The sequence below is a fragment of the Pseudopipra pipra genome, chromosome 3 (assembly GCF_036250125.1).
Source record: "Pseudopipra pipra isolate bDixPip1 chromosome 3, bDixPip1.hap1, whole genome shotgun sequence".
Taxonomy (NCBI): domain Eukaryota; kingdom Metazoa; phylum Chordata; class Aves; order Passeriformes; family Pipridae; genus Pseudopipra; species Pseudopipra pipra.
Window position 1 is genome coordinate 49,307,081 of NC_087551.1, and position 21,696 is coordinate 49,328,776.

The 21,696-nt window shown below is 37.6% G+C and overlaps 1 protein-coding gene across 9 annotated transcripts in view; it reads left to right on the forward strand.

The window, feature by feature from the left end:
* Positions 1-21,696, forward strand: part of GRM1 (glutamate metabotropic receptor 1) — a 182,294-nt gene that overhangs the window by 96,963 nt on the left and 63,635 nt on the right. For all 9 annotated transcript variants that reach the window (XM_064649055.1, XM_064649058.1, XM_064649057.1 and 6 more), the window contains exon 4: positions 19,209-19,444. In XM_064649055.1, coding sequence (XP_064505125.1) covers positions 19,209-19,444 — 236 coding nt within the window. The remainder of the gene's footprint in view (positions 1-19,208; positions 19,445-21,696) is intronic.

Consider the following 21,696-nt stretch of genomic DNA (forward strand, 5'->3'; position numbering starts at 1 on the left):
CAGGAGGTCTGACCTTGATTTTTTTTGTTAAATCTAATTTCAGCTAGTGGTAGACCATTCTAGAGATAGTGCCGACACATTCATCAGCAGTAAGCGTACATCTCTTCTAGAGTTCCCTGTGAATAACCTTTTATGTGTCTTAATGGCATTTTCCACCAGACCATTCAGTTAAGGATGTCTAGAATTTGACAGATTACTTGTTGAAATCCATAATCCAGTTCTGCCTATCAGGTGGTAGACCGTGATAAGATCTAATTCTAGGACGTACCTGGCAAATGCAGATTTAATTCTTCCCATGAAAAAAATCAAACCAGTTTCCCCATGTAGCCTTACAGTAACACAAATAATAATCCAACAACATATTTTCTGAGACAGATTTTTTGTTACTATTCCCATGTGCAATAATACACCTTTGTTTTTGAGAAAGCATCTTGGAAGTGTCTCTATCAGTATATTTCGTGGTTTATGCTATGTTTTCAAATATTGTAATTACAATTGACAAAACCCCACCTTATTTTACTGTTATATTTAACCAGTGGCACTTTTGCTGTGAGCACAAATGTTATGTGGCTAGTTGCTCCTATTGCCATTTTTCTGTAAATGAATATGTAAAACTTCTTTCACCTACCCTCTTCCTCTCTAACAATGCACAGGGGCATTCTGATTTCAAAAGTGCCCTGTATTCAGCCTATTTGGTAAACATCCCATCCTTCAGCAATTTTCCAAAACATCTGAAAATGCCTAGGTCTTTGTACTCGTATCAAAATACTTGAGAATAGGAACTTTATTAACCCTGTAAGCTTTGAAAGTCTGTCCAAGCTTGAATACCATTATGTGCACTTCTTTGTAAGTGCTTGACAGCTACTAATAAAGACTGTCAAGCTTGGCACGAATTTTCCCGCAGATTTTATCATCTTTGCACACTCATTTGCCTTTTTGTCTTTGAAGTCTGGAATAGCTTGGAATTTATTACCTTCTTTAGCCCTTCTTTCAAACATTTTCTGGAGCCTGAAGTTTTACATTTATTGTATAATTTGGGTTCTATTTCATAGTCCCATCAAAGGCACTGTTCAGTCTTTTGTGATGTTCTGCTGCTGTTTTCTCAAAAGTCAGAATATCATCTATGTACATTTCAATAGATTAATTTCCTTCAAGAAATATGTAGTACTTAGTGAAAATTCTCAGGAGCATATTTTGAGTCAAAGGAAGCCTGTGAGACTACTATCTCCTGCATAGTGCATTGAAAATGGCTTGCCTTGAATTCCTTTTATCTGGGGAGATTTGTAAAAGCAAGGCGGATAAACATTTAAATTAGTAAAAGATAATTGTGTCACTTCATGGAATTTTTTTTCAATATGTTTAGCTCTCTTAGATCTAAACACAAACAATACGGCAGATTTTCTCTCAATGTTAATGGTACATATTCAGGGGCCATTTCTAATATGTGTTGTCACTTGCTGACTAAATGGTCGAGATTCTCTTACATTTTCTTTCTCTGTTTCTGGCTTAGAGATTTGTAAATGAACAGGATCTGTGGCCAGTGTGCACATACCATTAAGGACAGCTGGTCTTCTACGTACCCTTTCTGGGCTCTTTCACAACATACAGCCTCTGCATCTCATGCTGGCTGCAGCATGTTTTAAATTGAGCTTGGGCCAAAATATTTGTTCCCACTGACTACAATTAAATAATTTTAATTTTTTTTCAATTGAAGTCTCTTACTTTAGCTTCCCAATATAAGCTCTTAATTCTTTTGGATGTTCCACTATGTACATTGGTTTCTAATTCAGTTGTTTGGAGCGCCCCTCAAGTCTACTGTTACAAACTGGCCCAAAGATGCTGTCTCATTAAGAAGTCCCCACAAGCATCTTCAAGGTTACTTGCCCAGACCTTGGAAGCAAGTACAAATTTGGAAAGCAGGACTCGGTATGCCACCGAGAAGCCTTGGAACCACACACTTAAGAACAACCCAGACAAAAGCCACATCAGGTAACCAGCAATATGTTCCAAAAGACACATGCTGTAGAAAGGCCAGGTAGGCAACTACCCCACAAAATCCCACAGCTTGCTTTCTGTCTCTCTCAGGAAAGAGAAATGGACTGTGAGTGAGAGAGTCTGGGCTTCTTTCTGACCACACCACTATCCCGATGGGTTTTTTTCATCTCTGTGACTAAAGTTCTGAAGCAGAAATATTCAGAATCATTTTTTGATGCCATTTAAACTAGCAAAGAGCTGGATTCACAAAACCCAGCCATTGAAGGTGGTGATTTCCCAGTTCCCATGTGCAGTACTTTTTCAACCAGATATGCCAAAGTGCTCAGATAACAAAGCTATTTCACCTTACCCTAGTTCTTTCCCCATGATCCCAGACCTTTTTGCATGCAGGAAGGAAGTAAACTCATGCATAAAGATAGAAAATAATTAGTTTAAAATGACTAAACTAGTTGCAGTTTAAATCTTTCTAAAGAAAAATGAAGATGAGGCACACAGGGATCTAAAAAGTATTGAAGGACATTGCAAATATAGCTGCTGATAGAAGAGAAAGAAATCAAATGTAGAAATGAACAGAGACAAATAATGTAAAGGATGTAAATAGGCAGCAAAAGGAAAGATTCAAATTTATATTTTGCATGTAGAGAAATTACAATCTAAAAATATTCACAGAGAGATTTTTAAGGAGAGTATAAGATTATGACAAGTCTGTGTCAAGCGGGGGCATAAGAAGAATTCTGGGTGTATTTCTATGTAAATGTGAAGTTCAAAGTTAGAAACAATTTTTCAGCATAAGCTTTCCATCATGCAGCAGTGAGCAAGTCCCAGTGTTTTGAAATGTAAAACCAATCACTAATTGTATATCCATTTCCTTTTACTTTGCTCCATCTTAGATACCTTTAGATATCAGATCTCAGATGCACTCTTGATTCCAAAGACTTCTTTTTAAATCAAGAAAAATAGAGTCTTGTTTTTCTTTTCATATCGGGAAAAATAAATAATTTCTCTCTTTACTCTTTTTTAACTCTTTATCCCAGACATTCTTGGGATGTTGGAAGCTGTTTTCTTTCTGTAATGCCAGGACAGTGATGGCCCCAAATGAGTTGCCATTAAAAATTGAATAATTAGGGCTTTAGTAACATACTAAGGAGTTGCTAGTGTCCTGTCCTTCTGGGCTACAAAACTGTCAGGAGTCTGTAGGACCAGTCTAAGAGCTCAGGGGCCTTTGTACTATAAAGATGCAAAGTTAAGATTTTGAATGGCTTTATATTGTCATAATATATATTATGCAGTATATACTGTGCAGCAGATATATCTGGCATTAATATTTTCTTCTATTTGTGAATAGATTTTATGGAAAATTGACTTCAGCAAACTTGGAATGAAACACTGGTTTCTCCTAGTCCTAGTATTGCATCTGCACTTTGCTTAAGTACGCTTCTCTGTCCTTTGTGGGGGGCAGAAGAGCAGCCTTGTTTTTGTGATTTATGAATTATTTTGTATTTCTGTTCAATTCTAGTTCCTGGTGGCATGCATCAACACAGGAATCTTCACTTTCATTTAGTATAGAACAGTTTTTTAACTCTTATGATTTCAAAGAAATCTTCAAGGAATGAAATACATAAATCATGAAGACTCTAAAAAGTCTCTGAAAATATCATACATTGTAAGATGTCTTAATTTGTACTCGACCTGCACTTTTATATCAGATACTTGGTTTATTGGTAATGTAAAATTTACAGGGGCAATCTACTTGAATAAGATGTGAACAAACAACAATAAATGCTTCAACATGGCAACCCTTCTGAGGACGAGCGTCATGTTTTTGAGTACTATGCATTAGTTGGACACAGGGTAAATTACTGTTGTACAACAGGCAGTTTTCCTCACCTCAGTTTCTGAGGCAGTGTAAAGAAGTATTTTTTCTCGATTTTGTTTTCACTTTTTATAAATAAGAAAATAGGAAGTTCTTTGCAAAGCATCTAATGACCAGTGTGGTAATGTTAGTTGGTTTATAGTAATAAGATGGTATGTGGTAAAGGTATGGTATGTCAGAGAGGAGAATGGAGCAGCAGTATCTATTTCCATTATTATCGAATGGGCTCCTTGGCTTTAAATGAGCTTCTGTTTCAATACAACAAAAATCTCCAGGCCTGGTTAATTAGACCTTGGGATTTGATGAAAAAAAAGAAAAGAGGAAATCAAATCTGTCCCTATTGAGCTTCATGACTTTTATTTTTGATTCTTTTAAGAGAAAAAAGATTTTCACAGAGAAGGCTATGAAGTGAATACCGATATGCACTTCTCTAAGGATTTCCTGAATATTCTGTTTTAAGGGGTTGTCTTATTAAACCAATTCCCATCAGACACTTCTATGTCAAACCTGCCCTGAAAAATAATCCTTGCTATTTCAGGACATTGATTAGACAGACACATAAAAAAGGCACTCCTCTACTCTGGATATTAGACAACAAAGTCATTAGCTGGAACTCATTGATGTCCATGGATTTTGAGTCCTAAGGTAGAGACTTCCCCACCAAGATAGTAAAAACTGAGCTAGTAACTATTATTTTCATTGTCTGCTAATTGCATTACTTTTTTCTCCCCCAAAAATCCTTTCTTACCTTACTATTTTCTTGGCTGGAAAATTACATGGTACACATATATAATATATATATAGGACTAGAATATGACAGAAGGCTGTGTTTTTTGGGAGTGATATTTTACTCCTATCATCAAGGCATAGTTTCTGTTTTCCTTCTATTCTCTGTGCAAAAATACAGTTTCCATTTGAGTTTACAGTAAAAGTGTTATGGTGTTCTACCATGTACATTTTAGACAGTTCAAGCTTCTCCTTGACCAATACTGGATCAAGTTCTAATTTTGTTAAACAGATTTTTAAAAATTGTTATTTAGAACACAAATACATATTTTTATTTTATTGGTGTTCATATGTCTTGTAGCACATTTAAACCTGATGCTAATGCAACAAAGGAAATAAATAACATTCTTGTTGCGATTTCATACTTTGTACTGGTTCAGTCTTCCAGGAACGGTTCCTCCTCTGCAAAAACTCTGTAGTTCCCATTAATGCAATGCTAGTCTTTCACAGCTAATTCTTTTTAACTGGTGCAGCATCTTTCTATTGTGTTTCAGTGGGGATTAAAATATAATTTTCAGTGTGCAATCGCTGGCTATGCATGCAGAGATACTGTCTCTTATGCAAAAAACAGTGGCTGAGAAGTTTTATGTTTCTCTGTCACATAAATCATGGTAATATCAAGAGGCTTTCATGAAATGAAGTCCCATTAGCTAGGCAGTGTGAAAGGGTGAAAGTCATGCAGTGTAAAAAGGAAGAATAACTGGTAAGATAACAGACAAGCAGATGGGAAAGAGAAAAGGGTGGAGTGACAAGAGATTGCTTGGCCACAGTGGAGGTCATTGTTCAGGACAGAGTGTGTGGCCTGGTATCCCAACACAGAAGACTTAGAGGGCAGGTGTCACAAGGTAAAAGCCAATCAGCAAAAAGAGTTCATTTCCATGCATGTAAATCCCCTTTTGGCTTATATCTGTGGTTGCTACATATACAATATATCAGTTTCACAACTCTCCCACCTCCTCCTTCTCCCAATAACAACTGCAGAGGGATGTTTACTGCACAAATTTTAAAAATATATGACTCTTTCTAATCAATTAGTAGAAAATTTTTGATTTTAAATGATGGTTAATTTGGTGAAGACCTATATTTTTACTCCATTTTAAGTGAAAACATAATGTATTTCATAAAGATACTGTAACAAAAATGTTTTTTCTTCTGTCCATCAGCATTCTTTCCTAAATGTTGTCAAATGGGGCATTAGGTTAAATATTTTTCCTTTCTTACAACTGGAAACAGGATTAATACGTATTGGATAGATTATGAACTATTTATATTTTGGATAGCATTGACTGTCCTGTAGGAATTTACTTCTTTTCTCTTCCTTCTCTTCCTTTTATTTATAATGTCACTTGTAAAATTATTTTATTGCCAATGGTTTTATGTATCCGTATTTATATATTCTTCTTAAAGACTGTCAAAATAGCTTCACATCTGCATTCTTTACCAACTGTTGTGTGCTCTGCCTGCCACAGACTTTCTGTAAAGGACCATGATGACAGTGCCTTTGATATTATCTTCATATTCCTTCATTTCTCCAACTGACCAAAGTTTACTAATCCTGAGCAACCTCATTTATTTCCTTTTGTATGCCTCAGATAAGTGAGTGTTACCAGACTACAGTTAGAGGATTCAGAATCATACCATGGTATTCATGAGGGGTAAGTAATTTGCTCCATGTAGAACTGCTGGTCCCCCAAGGCTCAGGCTTCTCTAGGACTGTCCCCTGTGTCTGCTCCTTTCGCCTGGGCACATTAAGCCTCCCCATGCTTTAGTTCTCAGTGGGATGGGAAATAAGGAATTTTAATACACCAGAAATCAAGTAGAGAAGAAGATAGAGGACTAAGCACAGGTGGCCATCAAACATTTGTCCTTTCCAAGACAGCAGCAAGCAGCTGAAAGTGCTCTGCCTGTTTGGCTTTTAATCACATCGCAGGTTTCTCCTGAGGTAGTACCAACTGTACAACCTTCCTTTACTTACAGCTCACAGGATATAATACAGAAAATCTGTAGAGATCTTTATCTGTCTCTGCCCCCTCCATCAATTTTTCTTCCTTCAGGTCTTCTACCTTTTTGTGAGCAACAGTCCTTGTATCCAAACATTCAAAGTTTCAGATTGCTGTTCTTACATTTGTCCCACAACAGTATGTTCATTGAAAAGGCTATTTTCCTTTATTTTTTCCCCATTGTTCTGTTTGGTTTTTGCTGTTGTCATGGGATTTTTTTGTTTTGTTTTGTTTTGTTTTGTTTTGTTTTAAAAAACATGTGCATGTATGTTCATATGCATATGCCTTACCTTGAATTCTGTATGTTTTGTTGGTATTTCAATGGATGAATATAAAAAAGTACTTTTTATTTTGAATGCTTCTCCAGGAGTAATTGTTTTTTTCTGGCCTTCATGTGTAAACATGGGTTTAAAAATTTGCTTTCTGAGTTTGTTGATAGAGGTAGAGTAGATTTCTTTGAGTAGCTCCTTTGAGATGGATTCTTAACCTTTTGCATATTGTTCAGCCGTAGAGTAAAAGGAAGTTTCTCCACAGTGTCCTTCAGACTTTCTTTGCATATCCCAATACTGCATGAGGCAATTGACAAGTATCTATTTTCTGTTGGTCCATACACATTCTTCTTCTCTGATTGGATTCATGAAAGGAGAAAGAATATAGTTCTCTGTCACTGTGTCACGTAGGAGGAAAGGCAACTTACACACTTTCATAATTGTGCCTTTGTGCAAAAGCAGGACAAAATCAGGTTCTATTTTTAAAAAGCTTGCTTCAGTTTTCAATTGATAAGTTGTACCATCATCACTAATAAATAGAATTTAATCCTAGGAACATTTTGATTGTTCTGGGGTCAATAGATTAATGAAATATAAAAGAAGTTTTGCCTTTCCTAAATGAAAGTGTAAGGCTTAATTTATAGTAGCAGATTTGTTGTCTCCCTAGTTACATGACTTGTACTTTCTCTAATGACCTGAAGGAAATTACAGGAATGAACCAAATTACTTGAAGGGAGACTGCATGGACCATATAGCTTCCTCAGCTGTGAGATCGCCAGGGATCTCTTCCAACCAAATTATTCCATGACTGCATACATAAAATGGACAAGCATAGCTTCTACATCAGAAGGAAAGCCTCCATTCTTTCTTGGGAAAGATAGTCATTAAGATGAGTTTCCTTCAGGAAAACATCTGATATCAGAAAAGATATCCATACATACTACCTGGAAGAAATTTTCCAATTCAAGTACAACTTGGGATTTAGAAGGAAAACAGATGCCTTCTCAACCCCCAGTACAGAACGAACGAAGAATAAATATTTATTTCATCCAATTTTAAATTAATCTGATTATATTGTGTCTTAATTTGGTGATTTGGTAAATTAGACACTTTGAAGAATGGTGGCCTTCTCAGTTGTGACTTTAAAGCAATTTTGTATTTGTACTCAGTCTTATGAAATGCTAGTAATTCATTCAACCGACATTTACTTAGTCTTAGGTTGGCTTGACCATATAAAAAAGTGTATGGAACTATTTTACTCAAGTACTTAGAAGAATAAATCCAATGTGACCAAGATTTCTGCAAATCACTCTACTCTTTCTAAATGTCTATCTGCTCACTTCACAATTTTTGTTAATGAAACCTATGACTTTCAGAAAATCTTCACTTATGTTTTCTCAGGAACACTTGGATATTAATCAATTCTTAATAAAAAAAAAAAAACATTCAATAGGCACTTTTTCTAATCCCTAGATAGTCAGGATGGTAGGTAGGTATTGCTGCATGCAGACTCAGTATTTAAGTAGGCATCTCGCTATGGCTGTTCCATGCCCCACATGCTACAGGATGGGGTTACTATGGGATGCAACTTATAATGTTAAACTTCTGCATGATAGCAGGAGCCTGTGTGGACCTTTTCCTTACATCAGTGAGTATCTGCCATCCTAGCTTTGTCAGTGATGCCAGCATGATACCTGGAAGGAGCAACTTGAATGATCTAGTCTTAAATAAGTAAATTTAAACAAGATGGCGCATTTCAGTGGTTCCTCTGAGCATGATATCTGATAATTTCCAGTTATATTCTGGACATATTTGGTTTTAATATGATGTGGATGCCCAATACCTAAATGCCTAGAAGGTTGCTACCGTGCTGCTGTAGCTCTGCTTGCTACACCAGAAACTCTTAAGGTGTAGAGGTTAGCCAGGTGGTGTGGAACTCAGTTTGGTTTAGACAAGCAGATGATTATGCTTACATTTCTTATTTCATGTGTCTACAGCTACATGAATAAAAATTTATGACTTTAAGACTGAGAATTGCAGAAGAGTAAATCAATAATACTTTAATACATTTTGAAATGGTCTGTAACAGTTGCTTTAAGTCAAGGATAGTAGAATTGCCTGACCAAAGTGGATTATTAAAAAAAATTCAAGGCATTGCAGAGGTTTAATGTTCAATAACTCTTCATTAAAAGATTGGCTAATTTTCAAGTGAATTCATTATTCAAATTATTTACTGTTTCTTGGTTTGCTAGGGATTCATGAGCTCTTCACACATTATTGTAGACACAATACAATGGATGCTGTGCTAGTAGGTTACTGAAGACTAATGATTTTATTTGTTCTATGAAAGCCTTAAAGTATTACTTGATTTTCTCACTTGAAAGGTTTGGGTGCTTAGAAGAGTCATTATCATAGTATGAATTTTATATTTCCCATATCAATATCTTATTACAAATGAACAATTTGTGAATATTTGAGTGGAAATTATATTATTCATATATATTCCTAGTAATCTGAATGTTCAATTATCCACAGAAAGTCAAAAAGAGAGAATGGCAGATAGGGACAAATTTAAAATAGTTTTGATAGAAACAGTTGTAAAAGGAAATATTCTTCTAATACATGTAAACTTCATGAGTTTTGTGATTTTATCATGGGTTTATTGGTGTTTCACCTTTTATTCTTCATTTTATCCAATCTGATTTTTCCAAGCCCATATTAGTGTGCTTTGGTATGGAATGTATAGTGGGCTCTTATCTACAGCTACCAGTTCCTCTGCAGACACGACTTCATTGAAGGGCTATCAAAGCAATAAGCAGTTCCTACACAAATCTGTGTGTAAAGGTTCAATTTTCAAGCATGAGTGTGTAAATAACATTCCAGAAAACTTGTGCAGGTATGAAAATAGTTTATATGCAAACCAATAATGGCAACCTCACGCAAGATGTAGGATGTCCTCCTTAGATCTTCATATTTGAAATTTTATTTATGTTGAAAAAAGGCCTGTAAGCACTGTGTATTTCTCTTAACTGTTGTAATATGAGATGGTAACAGAAAGGGATCATTTGAGGGAATCTGCTAATATAAACCCGAATGGAAATTCTCAATTATCCTGTAAGCAAATATCTTGGAGAAATCTAAAGGCTGCAATTCATGGCATTTTTGAGCTCAATACAGTGGAAATGGAAATGAGATTCTAAGATGTTTTTCTGTTTTCCTATTCATCAGCAGGGCCTCAACAAACAAAGTAAGGAGGGAAGAAAGGAAGTATGCTTCCCCTTTTTCTGCTTGTGGATAGGGAAGACACCTATGAATTAATCTTTTAGGAAGTGTCACAAATTCATGGCTACGCATCCAGAAAGATCTGATGGGGTGGCATGGAGCAGAGAGGGATCTGTGTTTACTTGTTCTTTTTCCTGTATATATACATGTACCTTTCCATGTATTTGCAGCCTGTTTCCCCTCCATGTATTCTCTCTCTTTCCAGTCCTCTGGATATGGTCCAAAAACTTGAGTAGGTTGTAGCTGGCTGAAGCAGAGGTAGGAAGGATTCTATTCCCCTTCGCGCTTTTGCATGGTTCCACAGAAAAGACCTCAGCCTCTAACTTTAGGACAGGATGGAAATCTTAACAGGACTATTTTTTCCTAATTATCCTTCCTGAAAAGGGAATACTGTTGGGCTCTTCACAGCAGGAACGACTTCTTACTATCCATATTCATTCTTCAATGGAGACTTCTTGCACTTTACTCAAAGCAAAGCTGCAGCAGAGCTCCAAATCCCCAGGAATTGGTACAGAGATGAAAAACTAAACCTGTTTTCAGATTTGGGTGTTTAATAAGACATTAAAAATCTTTGATTTGGCAGCAGACATTGGAGCCAAGGAGCACCTTAGATAAGGCACAATGCTAAGACTAAAGTTTCCTACATGTGTGTGTTTGTTTAAAATTGAATTCTCTTCCTTACACATGTGCTTTCATTTGGAGAAGATATTGTGCTTTCATGATGCCTCGTGTTATGAATTTCAAACATGCAGAGCAAAGATTCAATCCACTTGCCAGTCTGGGCTGAAAGCATGTGTATACTTTTCGAAAAATCAGCTATTGCCCTAGAGAATATATGTATGGTTGCTGATTTTCCAAGATACTCACCATTGTGCATCCTTGAGAATGGTAAAACCTTTCTGGCATAAAAGCAGCAACAACATTTACAAAAAGCTGCATATGCCAAACGTGTCAGGAATCTTCACAGTAAAGACTCCCCAAGATACTGCCTGCATGATAGGCAGTTAAAATACATTATGTAAATTGCATGCAAATATATGCACGACATATGATAATTAAAACCTTTGTAAATACGTATTTGCAAAATACAATCCATCATGGTCCACAAGGTTATAATATACATTTTTTTAAATGAACAGTGTAAAAATATTGAACATTCGCACAGAAGTGAATGATAATAATTTGAAACATAATGAGCTCTCATTTATCCACTTTACAGTGTCATTCATATAAAAAAAAAATCACTAATTGACTAAATAGAAATGGCAACCCCTTACCAACACTTTTTGTTTCTGTAAAATGTAAGAACTAATGTGCTACTCTGACTGTGAGCTTTCAATAACCGTGGATGGGAAGTGAAAAATTGTGTATGCAACATAATGAAGCAGAACCCGAGAAGAACAGAAATTTTACTAAGAAACAAGACAAATCACTTGTAGGAAGTGGTCTTTGGAATTACTTTTGAACTTCATCTTTCAATTTCTCTCACAAAACATCACCTCCTGTAGGACATTAGAATTGAAACCATGACAGACACATATTGCTGTCTCAAAGGGAGCTATAAAAATCATACCAGTCCCTTCCTCAGTCATGCTGGTCCTCCCTAGAGACATCCAGCCCAAGTCCTGATCAGGCTTGACATGCTTTTCCATCTATAATCCCATGGGAGGCTTACAACCCACAGTGGCATAGTAGCGCTGTATGAGTTGTGAGTCTAAAATCATTAACTTCACAATCTGGCACCAAACGCTCTTCTTGTACCTTCTCTTGTGTGTGTGTGAGATTGCAAAGACAGCAATTTTTTATTTCCCTTTAATTTGCCCTCCCAGAAGGTGCTTCAGTGGTTTTCCCCTCATGCTTCCAATGTGCAGAACTGATATTGCCATGACGCTTTCAGCTGATTTTAGTCATGACTGACCTATGGAGGTTAGCAAACTGGAAGAATCTAATAGCTGGAATTCCAGGTACATTTGAGCCCAGCACAGTTTGTGGGGAAAGGAATCAGTCAGAAATCCCACAGTACCTTGTGATGCCTGTTGCAAAAGACAGGAAACTTGGGAAGGTGATGACTCCTGCCTGCCTCCATCCATGCCTGCAGGAGCAAAACCACTGACTTACATTGAAGCCTATACTGAAGGAGGTGATTTTCCACATCTACCCTGCATTCATGAGACCCCACCTGGAGTACTGTGTCCAACTCTGGATACTCCAACATAGGAATGACTTGGGCCTGTTGGAGCAAGTCCAGAGGAGGGCCACCAAGAAGATTAGAGGAATAGAGCACCTCTCCTACAAAGACAGGCCCAGAGAGTTGAGGTTGTTAAAGTTGGAGAAGAGAAGACATTAGGACTTATAGCACCTTTCAGTACCTAAAGGGGGCCTACAAGAGAATGTAGAGGAACTTTTTTACAAGGGTATGTAGTAATAGGACAAAGAAGAATGTCTTTAACCTGAAAAAAGTTAGGTTTAGATAAGATATTAGGAAGAAATTATTTATTGTGGGAGTGGTGAGATAATGGAACAGGCTTTTCAGAGCACGTGGGGATACCCCATCCCTAGAAGTGTTCCAGGTCAGGTTGGATGGGGCTTTGTGCAACCTTGTCTAGTAGAAGGTATCCTTGCCCATGGCAGGGGGATTGGAACTAGCTGATCTTTAAGGTCCCTTCCAACCCAAGCTTTTCTATGTTATCACCCTTTTGTTTTCCTCTCAGATGAGAATATTTAGTGAACTTGCTTCTTCTGGTTTTAAGGAGATGAGTCAGTTCTCATCAGGCCTCAGGTTTTAGCATGACAGCACACAGACTTTCATCCTGGTCTTGCCAGCAGTGAGATACAGGGTTATCTGTAGCCATGGGAGTATTCTAATATTGCTAGGACTTGTCGCAAATATAAAAGTGAAACTATGTTTTTTCGAAATTCATGGTTGGCAACTGAGGAAAGCTCTCCCACCTTTCAATGCAATTAGATAGTACTGGTGAATTAGCTGAAGGAGTAAGTGTGAAAATGACCTTCTGTTTCTCATGTCTAAAATAATGCTCATTAGCAATAATGATCAGCACCTTTTAGCTGACATTGGTGATTGTTGGGATTGACTAACAATGCGTAAGCCTAAGGAGGAAAGTCATTTTGCTACTTGCTGACTTGTGAATATTGGACAGTCTCAATTTTCCTTACATGCCATCTTCTGTTTAAGGCATGTATTACACAGACACTGGATAGCATTCCTTATTGCTAGAGAATAGGCCCATCCTCCTTCACAATAAGGTAATTGGGTTTTTTTTGATTCCTGGTACACCAGGATGATGAAATAAAGAATTTTTTAAAAGTCTTCTCCCAGAAGAGGGAGAAGAGGGCAGAAGAAGTCTTCTCCCAGAAGAGGGCAGCTGAGCAGTCAGCTGGAGTGCTGTTCGTGAATAACTCTGGGCCTGATTCTGCCACCCGTGATCACAGCAAGTGGCAACACTGATTTTTTTTGCCTATGAAATTATTTCACCTGCCACACTGGTACTTTTTGTGTTGACCTTACGCTGAGCTCTGAGTTTCCCTCCATTTTGTCAGAAAAGCAAGGAGGAGGTCATCACAGTTGTACAACTCCTACATGTGGACATGAGAATCTGCACTGGATTTTCCAGTGGTGTATTGTCAGAAAAGACTTCTATAAAAAGAGAAATTTGCAGGCTTCCACATCTGACAAGCTCTGGAAATCCAGAGCACTGGCATTTACCAGAAGCAAATAACAAATTATTTAAATGCTACTTATAACTATTCAGTGTTTTGTAGCATTTTGAAATGTGTGTATAAAAGTAGTGTCTGAGCTTCTAAAAAAGCAGTGTCTGACTACACGTAGAAAGATGGTCTTGCAAAAAGCAGTCTCCAATTAAAATGTCCAGCTTTTTTTTTAATATATACATATAATCCAACATATAATAATTGTCTTTAAAAATATAGATACTGAGATATATGAAAAATGTCTTGGCACTTTATTGAACGTTGAATTCTCTGAGTAGTGCTGTCCTCATATTTAAATCTATTAGAAGTTTGACCTAATAGCAAGCCAGCTTGCAGCCTGGAGAGCAATGGTAAGAAAGCATTCAGCAATGGGCTCTGCAGGAATGTATATTGATGTGACAAGGGAGGTATACTGACAGGGGTTTTAGTTTTGCTGAAGGGAGAGAAGGCAAGAATCCAGACTCTGATTCTTTAGTGTGACAGCTATGGTCACCTAGTGCCCTGCTACCCTGTGTAAGTAGGATGTCAGCAGGGAACCTCTGTGAAGGTTGAAAATTTGAAACTAATGTTTCCAATTTACGTAGATATAGCCACACGTAGCATTGTTTTCAAAGTGGATAAAAATATTCACTAGGACAAGAACAGAACTTGTCAAAAAAAAAAAAAATAAAAAAAGAGATCAAAATCATGTCAATATGATTCATTTATTTGGTTTTATAATGACAAGAATATCTCCTGTAGGCAGAAGGATTATCGCAGAAATAATTAATTTGCTCTTAATTTCTTTTATTTTATGACTTATTCAACCCAGCAGAAAAAAATACCATGAATGAAAACTTCTTAAGAAAATGTTACCTCAGCTAATGCAAAGGTAGTTGTAACTCTGCAGTCAGAGAAGTCTAAATCAATTGCCCTCTGCAGCTTTGGGCATCCAGATCAAACGTTATAAGGGTGCAGGGATCAAATTGCCAGACAGTGGTGCTCACAGATGTGTTTCATTTTCCTTACCTGTGAAAGGATGCTACTCCCCACAATAATCACAGGGCAAGCAGTCCTCACAAACAATAGCATGCTTACTTTTGTGGGTTTGCCTGTTTTAAAAAAGCATCTGGACTAGTAACTCTCTGAGTGCTGTGCTGGGAAGCAGAGCAGAGATGTTGCTGCACAGCTTGAGTTAAGCCCTGAGGAGATGAAAATAGAAAGGCTGATTGCTGGTTGTCTCATCAGCCCTTGTGAAAAGCAGCTGACACTGTTCATGTTTGGAAGATGACAGGAAATTGGAAATCCATTCCATTTCCCCCCGTGTTTCAGTCATAAGAATATATATGACTACAATTCAGAAAATATAGGGAGGCTAACATGTTTAACCCAAACTCAGTGATGTCCATTGTCACATATTAGCAGAATAGTAAACTGGTTGAGAAAAAAATAGCTTCTTTTCTTCAAACTAAGTCTGTGATAATGGGAAATAGGACTTCTGATGCTAGATGAGGTAACCCTGGGCTTTTTCCCTTTCTGCTTTATTTTTGTTTGCGACTGAATGCTGAAATTTGGAGTTGGCATCATGAATGTCAGCCACCAGACTGGGACTTGGACTACAAGCAGCTTGCAGAGCATCAGTGACCATTTTAACTGTGATAAACACCACAAAACCACAACAAAGGCAGTTCTTTCTCTCTTAAGAGCAAAAAGAGTTGTTGCTAGTCTGACACCCACATGCTTTTTCCTCCCTCACTGTTTCTGTCATCACACTATAAACCCCTTTACAGAGCTTCAGATCAACTGTTGCGCAAGATACCCAGCATGTTTCAAGGCCAGATTGTCACACGCATGGACACTCATCAGGGAAGGCAGTTTGGGTAATGGATATTGGGCACCTCCTGAAATCTGTGGTAAAGACACAAAGAAAGGTGGGTTAGGAGAAAGTGCTGTGTGTGGTGCTACTTGCTATTCAGCAGGATGAAAGAAGGATAGTAGGTGGAAAGTGCTTGATTCTGCCAACGAAAGAATAGTATGTGCTTCTTTTTTTAAATGAAATTTCAAATTTACATTGAATCAGCTATTGGTCTTGTGATTCTGACATGCACACTGTCATCTGGACTTCAGTATTGTGCTGTTGCCCAGCATTAGAAATATAGGTTTCTTATTATTTATAAGGCACTAAGGATGCACAGTTCCTAGACAATCTTGGATATATAGTTATAGATATAGATATAGTTATAGATATAGATAGAGATATAGATAGAGATACATCTTAACAGCAAAAAGAGATACTGAAAGATATTCTAACAGGATCTTATGTCTCTAATAATCCTCCCATAGCTGCTGGTAGAGCTGGACAGGCCCCTTAGAGCACTTTTCAGCTCAGTCAGCCTGCAGCCAGGATGCCAGGGAACCCCTAAGAGACCAGAGGACTTCTCTTTGCTTCCTTGATTTTACTGAAAGTAGAGCAAAGCTCCTATATGAGCTTCAACACATATGAACGTTTTTTCTCTGATTCCAGTGCTTTTTCTTCACATTTAGTTGAAGACAAAACTTATCAGACAGATTTGAGGAAGTTGAAGAGAGAATAAAAAAATATATGAGGCCAGAAGGAGACAAAGAAACATTAGGTGACAATCTGTGTTCCAATGTAAGGAATTTTTAAATAAGCTGCTCTCAGAGAACTCAAAACACACTTTCTCTTGTGTTTGCAGATTTGCTCTGCTTTGCCTTCAGAGTGTATGTGGCAATTTTTCAAGCCAAACATATTGGTGGTGGGGGGGAAACCAATAACTATTTTTTGGCTGGTAAAAAACCAAAACATCAGAGAAACTACCTCCTTTCAAGAAGGTCTTGGAAAAATGGCTCAATTTACATAATCTTTTTGACTCACTTATGTTTCTGCTTGAGTCTACAGTTTGAAAGGCAAAAACATTGTGACAAATAATGAAGTAATCATGCAATTAGGACTCAATTACTCATGCTGTTAGAGTGATCTTTTGCTTATTTTTCCCCCACATAGGAAAAAATAAATATTGTGTCTTTTTCTCCCCTCTGGCGCTCATTTCCAGCTTGAATTATGTGAAATCCAGAAAGTTAGTTCTCATGGTTTTACCTTCATAGGGTTATCCATATCAGGGTTATTTAGGCCATGGTCTGTCACGAAGCAGTCAGGATACACGGTACATTTTGCCTTCAGAATATGGACAAGTGAGCAGTGGGGAGATGCAGAGGGGTTGAACAGTGGCTTTTTTCTCCTCTTCAAAATTCAAAGCAGTCTAGTGGGGCAGGGAGCAGGGATAGACAAATTGTCATTTTTGAACTCCGTGCGCCCCTGTGGCAATTCAAGTGCAGCTGTCAGGTTCAGTCTGTGCCAGGTGGTTATCATTTGGCCTATATTGGTGCAAGAAGCTGGGTAACCTGCACTTCTGGGTGTGGGAAGAAGAAACCAGCAGATGTTGCCAGGTTCAGCTTGACAGAGAGAGTCACTTTGGGATACTCTGGCATTCTTCAGCCATCACTGTCTCCCTGCTGTGACCTACACTCTGCATCTCCCCCAGCTTTTCGCTCTCACACCACGTGTGAAATGCAACATGCATACAAATATATCTCACGCTATATGAAGATACTAGTCATTGATTTGCAAGGTCAGAAATTTTGGGCAAGGCCTTGTTAAATGGAGAAACAAGAAATCCTGTCTCAAAGGTGCCATGTAGTGCCATCTTAAAGCTTTGTAGGTCCATGAGACCAGGCTGAAAGGAATTTGTTGAACACTCAGCGCATTGCCAGATGTCCCATGTCTTAAATAACTTCCCATAAGAGAGGCTTGGATCATGTTTCCCATGTGGAAAACATTCAGTACATGGGTTTTCTCGTATTTTTATGGAGAATTGGACATTTTTTTTCCAGGTGTTTAGAGCATAGACGTAGCAGTTAATGTGAATGCCAGCTAAACCATGCAGCTGTTTAGTCTGGTGGCTGGGGAGCAAAGACTCACACATGCCCAATGCATAGTCACTTTATACCTGTTTGTCTAGGACTGTGACAGAGCTTGCTACTTCAAATCTTGTCTATTTTTCACTGTGGAGTCCCAGGCACATCTATGCTGAGTGTCTCATAAATGGCCTCAGCTGGTAATGGTCTGCACCACAATGGTCTGCCATCTCAAGCCTGTGTGTAAGAGGCTTCTAACAAGGACCTTCTTTCAGTCTGTCTGAAATTCAGGATGCAATCCTCTTCAGGGTGAATCTGAGACTTCTCTCAGCAGTCAATTGCATTTTTCATCTTGAGCTCTTTGCTGCTGGAAGTGCTTCATCTGTCTACTTTTCACACAAGCACTGCCACTGATTTGATTCTGAGTGGATAGAACTGGAACTGAGGTGCCAGAATAATCTATTTCTCTTGTGACACACACAGCATTTTAAAATTAAGCAATGGCTGACTTATATTTGCACTTAAATTAGACTGTAATAGCACTATTCTTAGGGGACTGTAATAAGAACTGGAGAATGACACTAAATCAATGGACTTCTAAAGAAGAAGAAAAAGAATTAAAGGAACTGAACTAAAACTCAGATGATAAGCCCAATGGACTTCATTCAAATCTGTTAAAATAGACTTTCCATGAAATAATGTTATCAAGAAACAGATTTATCTTCAGGTTTTTAAAAGTATCTCATATATGAACAGAGAAGCAAAATAGAAAGCCATTGTTTTTTAATTGAAAAAAAAAACCAGAAGAAGAGGAAAAGGAAACATGTTATCACAAACCCCGTGGAGCATGAGATTAGCATGTAGTTTTCTTTTTAGTTTGTTAAGTATTCATATTTCATTCTCTTCCAACACAGTGCATTTCTCACTTTATATTTGATCTGAATCGCTCTTTTAGCTGTATGATCTGTGCATGCTGAGGTCTATTCAGCAAAACATCCAGGATCCTGGCTCAGTTTGCTTTCCATCAACATTAATTTTCTCAGTTTCCACCCCTTACAAGACAGTGGAAAGAAGGCAGAATCTCTTCAGACATAACAGCAGAAGCTATGCCCAATAACCTTTCCAGAGGGACAAGGATAAATCCTCATTATTCCAGATGAGTTAATGAGGACTCTGCATGAAATCAGTCAGACTGCTCATTACAAGCCTCTATTACTCTGCTTTCTCTGCCTGAATTTTACACCTTTATATTCCCCCTTAATCACTTGCTTCCAAGGGTGCCGGCCTGCTGTTTTCTGGTTGTTTTTTCAAAACAAGCTTCCTGTCTTTGTGTAATAATGGTTTTCTGCCTCTTTGCAGTGACGGTTGGGCAGACAGAGATGAAGTCATTGAAGGTTATGAACCCGAAGCAAATGGAGGCATTACTATCAAACTGCAGTCTCCTGAGGTCTTGGCATTTGATGACTACTATCTGAAGCTGCGTCTGGACACCAACACCCGCAATCCTTGGTTTCCTGAGTTCTGGCAGCACAGATTTCAGTGCCGTATCCCAGGGCACCCACTAGAGAATCCCAACTTCCAGAAGAACTGCACTGGTAACCTGTCAATTATTTTTCTGTTTTTGAATCTGTGCTCTGGCAAAAAATATTCTATGGTTTTGGTTTTTTGGGGGATTCTGTGGGATTTTGTGTGTGCGTGTTCTTGTTTTGTATTTTTATGCTATTTGGTTTGGTTTTTTGGGTAGTTTTTTTTGTTTGTTTTTGGTTTTGGTTTGGTTTGGTTTTTGTGTGTGTGTATGTTGTTTTGGGGTTTTGTAAGGTATAAAAAATGGTAAAAAGCGTAATCTCAAATTGTACAGGTATTAATCTCAACTCCCCGAAGTATGTCCGGTATTGGTCGTACAGCCTCCACTCAATTTAGTCCTTCTCTATTATAGAGTGACTTGTTCCCTTTTCATACTTTAGGGCTATGCTAAGTCTGAGAAGGTTGTCCAAGTTTATAATAGGGCTTGTAAAAAAAATTAATCACAAATTTTACAAAAATAGGAAGAAATTTATACTTTTTTTCCCTAAAACTCAGCTTTTCTGATCAACTTAATAATGAGGAATTTCACAGAAAATTTTACGACATAAAAACTATTTTAAGGAAAATTGATGAGTCTTATATTTGGCCAGTCATCTGCTTCACCCTTTCTTTTCTTACCCATTAAAACATTTATAGTTTGTTTCCACTATTTAGCACTCATATAAAAAACCACACTCTTCTACAGATGAAGGTAACTCTTACCTCATAGAAAGGGAAGTGTACTTGTGTATAGACAGGTTTTCTCTTCCATTCAGAATCTGAGAAAAGAAAACAAAATGTTTCAGTAAGATTAAATTTATTAGCAGATTGAGTGAGAGGTGATTACATTTCTGTAAAATACATGCTGAATAATTTTTGTAAATATTTTTTTGTAGTTTGCAAATACATCCTTTCTAGTCAAAATGTATACTTGTAGTAAGGAAGTTACTTCATTAGAAACAAACCTAGTGAAGCCTGACTTCCCATGGATTTCTGTCCTATTCTTTACATCTCCACCTCCTCTATCCCCTAGCAGTAATCTCAGTTGGTCTTCATGTGCTCCCTGAGATGCATTCTCATAGTTCCCAGCTCTTCCTTCTCCATCAGCAATACTGTCTAACAAGAGCTTCCACAGTATCTTTTGTTTCTTCCCAGTTCTCTTATTCACAACTGAGACACATCACCAAATACTGTCACCGACTTTAACAAAATGTTGATTTATGGTATATACATTTAATTGGCTTTGAGACTGCTTTAGCTCAGACAAAGGAGTTAACATGGGTCAACAAGGGCAAAAATTGCTAAGGAGAGTTGAGTGATTGATGCAGTGTAAATGCACAGCCCTCTTTTGTAAGAAAAGAAGATTAAAATTACACTGTTCTGTTCATTCCATTTACACAAATAAATTTTAGGCTAATATTCTATAAAAAGGCCTAATTTTGAGGCATCTCAGCAGCTGTTGTAAACATGGGTAGTTTTTTATCCAGCCTCTGCTTGGTTACAAAACTAAAAAATTGAGTCTGAACCAGCATAGTTATCCTTCATCTGCTGTATCAAAGGCAAGTACCAGCTGGTGAGTTCAAAACGGCCAAGATGAGATACTTCTGCACAGAATGTGTAGGTGAGTTTTCACACAGTGATTGCCATACAGTCCAAAACTGTACTTAAGCAAAAAACAATTAAACAAATTCATGGAAGAAAACCAGTAAACATTGTTTTATTAAAAAAAAAACCACAAACACACACAAAAAATCAACAAAAACCAAACCAAACCAAAACCAACCAAACAAAAACAAAGAAAAAAAAACAACTCAAACTTTCAGAGGATAACCCAGGGCAGAAGCCGGTGGACATTGGAGAGGGCTTGAAGAGATATCATTCTGTGCCTGCTCCATATTCTGGGCTTCTCAAGGTGTCAGGTATCAGAGACATGAACCACTACATTCTGATAGTACTGATGAAACACAAAATCATTTGTCCATGTTGGTAGACTCTGAAAGTTAATAGAGTCAATTTGGGAATTCAGATATCTTTCCCTCCTCTAAAACCCCTACATTTTTGTGTGAAATCTCAATATGTGTGATACTTAGGCTTTGCTGAAAAGCAATCAGCTTTTAAATTTCACAGTGTACCACTGATAATGCTCAGGTTTATCACACAGAGCTAACAAGTCCATAAATATCTCAAATCAGCAAAGAGCAGCATCACAAGGTATCTATTCCCACTAATGGCATACCTACAGAATAAAGAGATTGATTTAAAGGCAGTCCTGCTCAAGTTCATC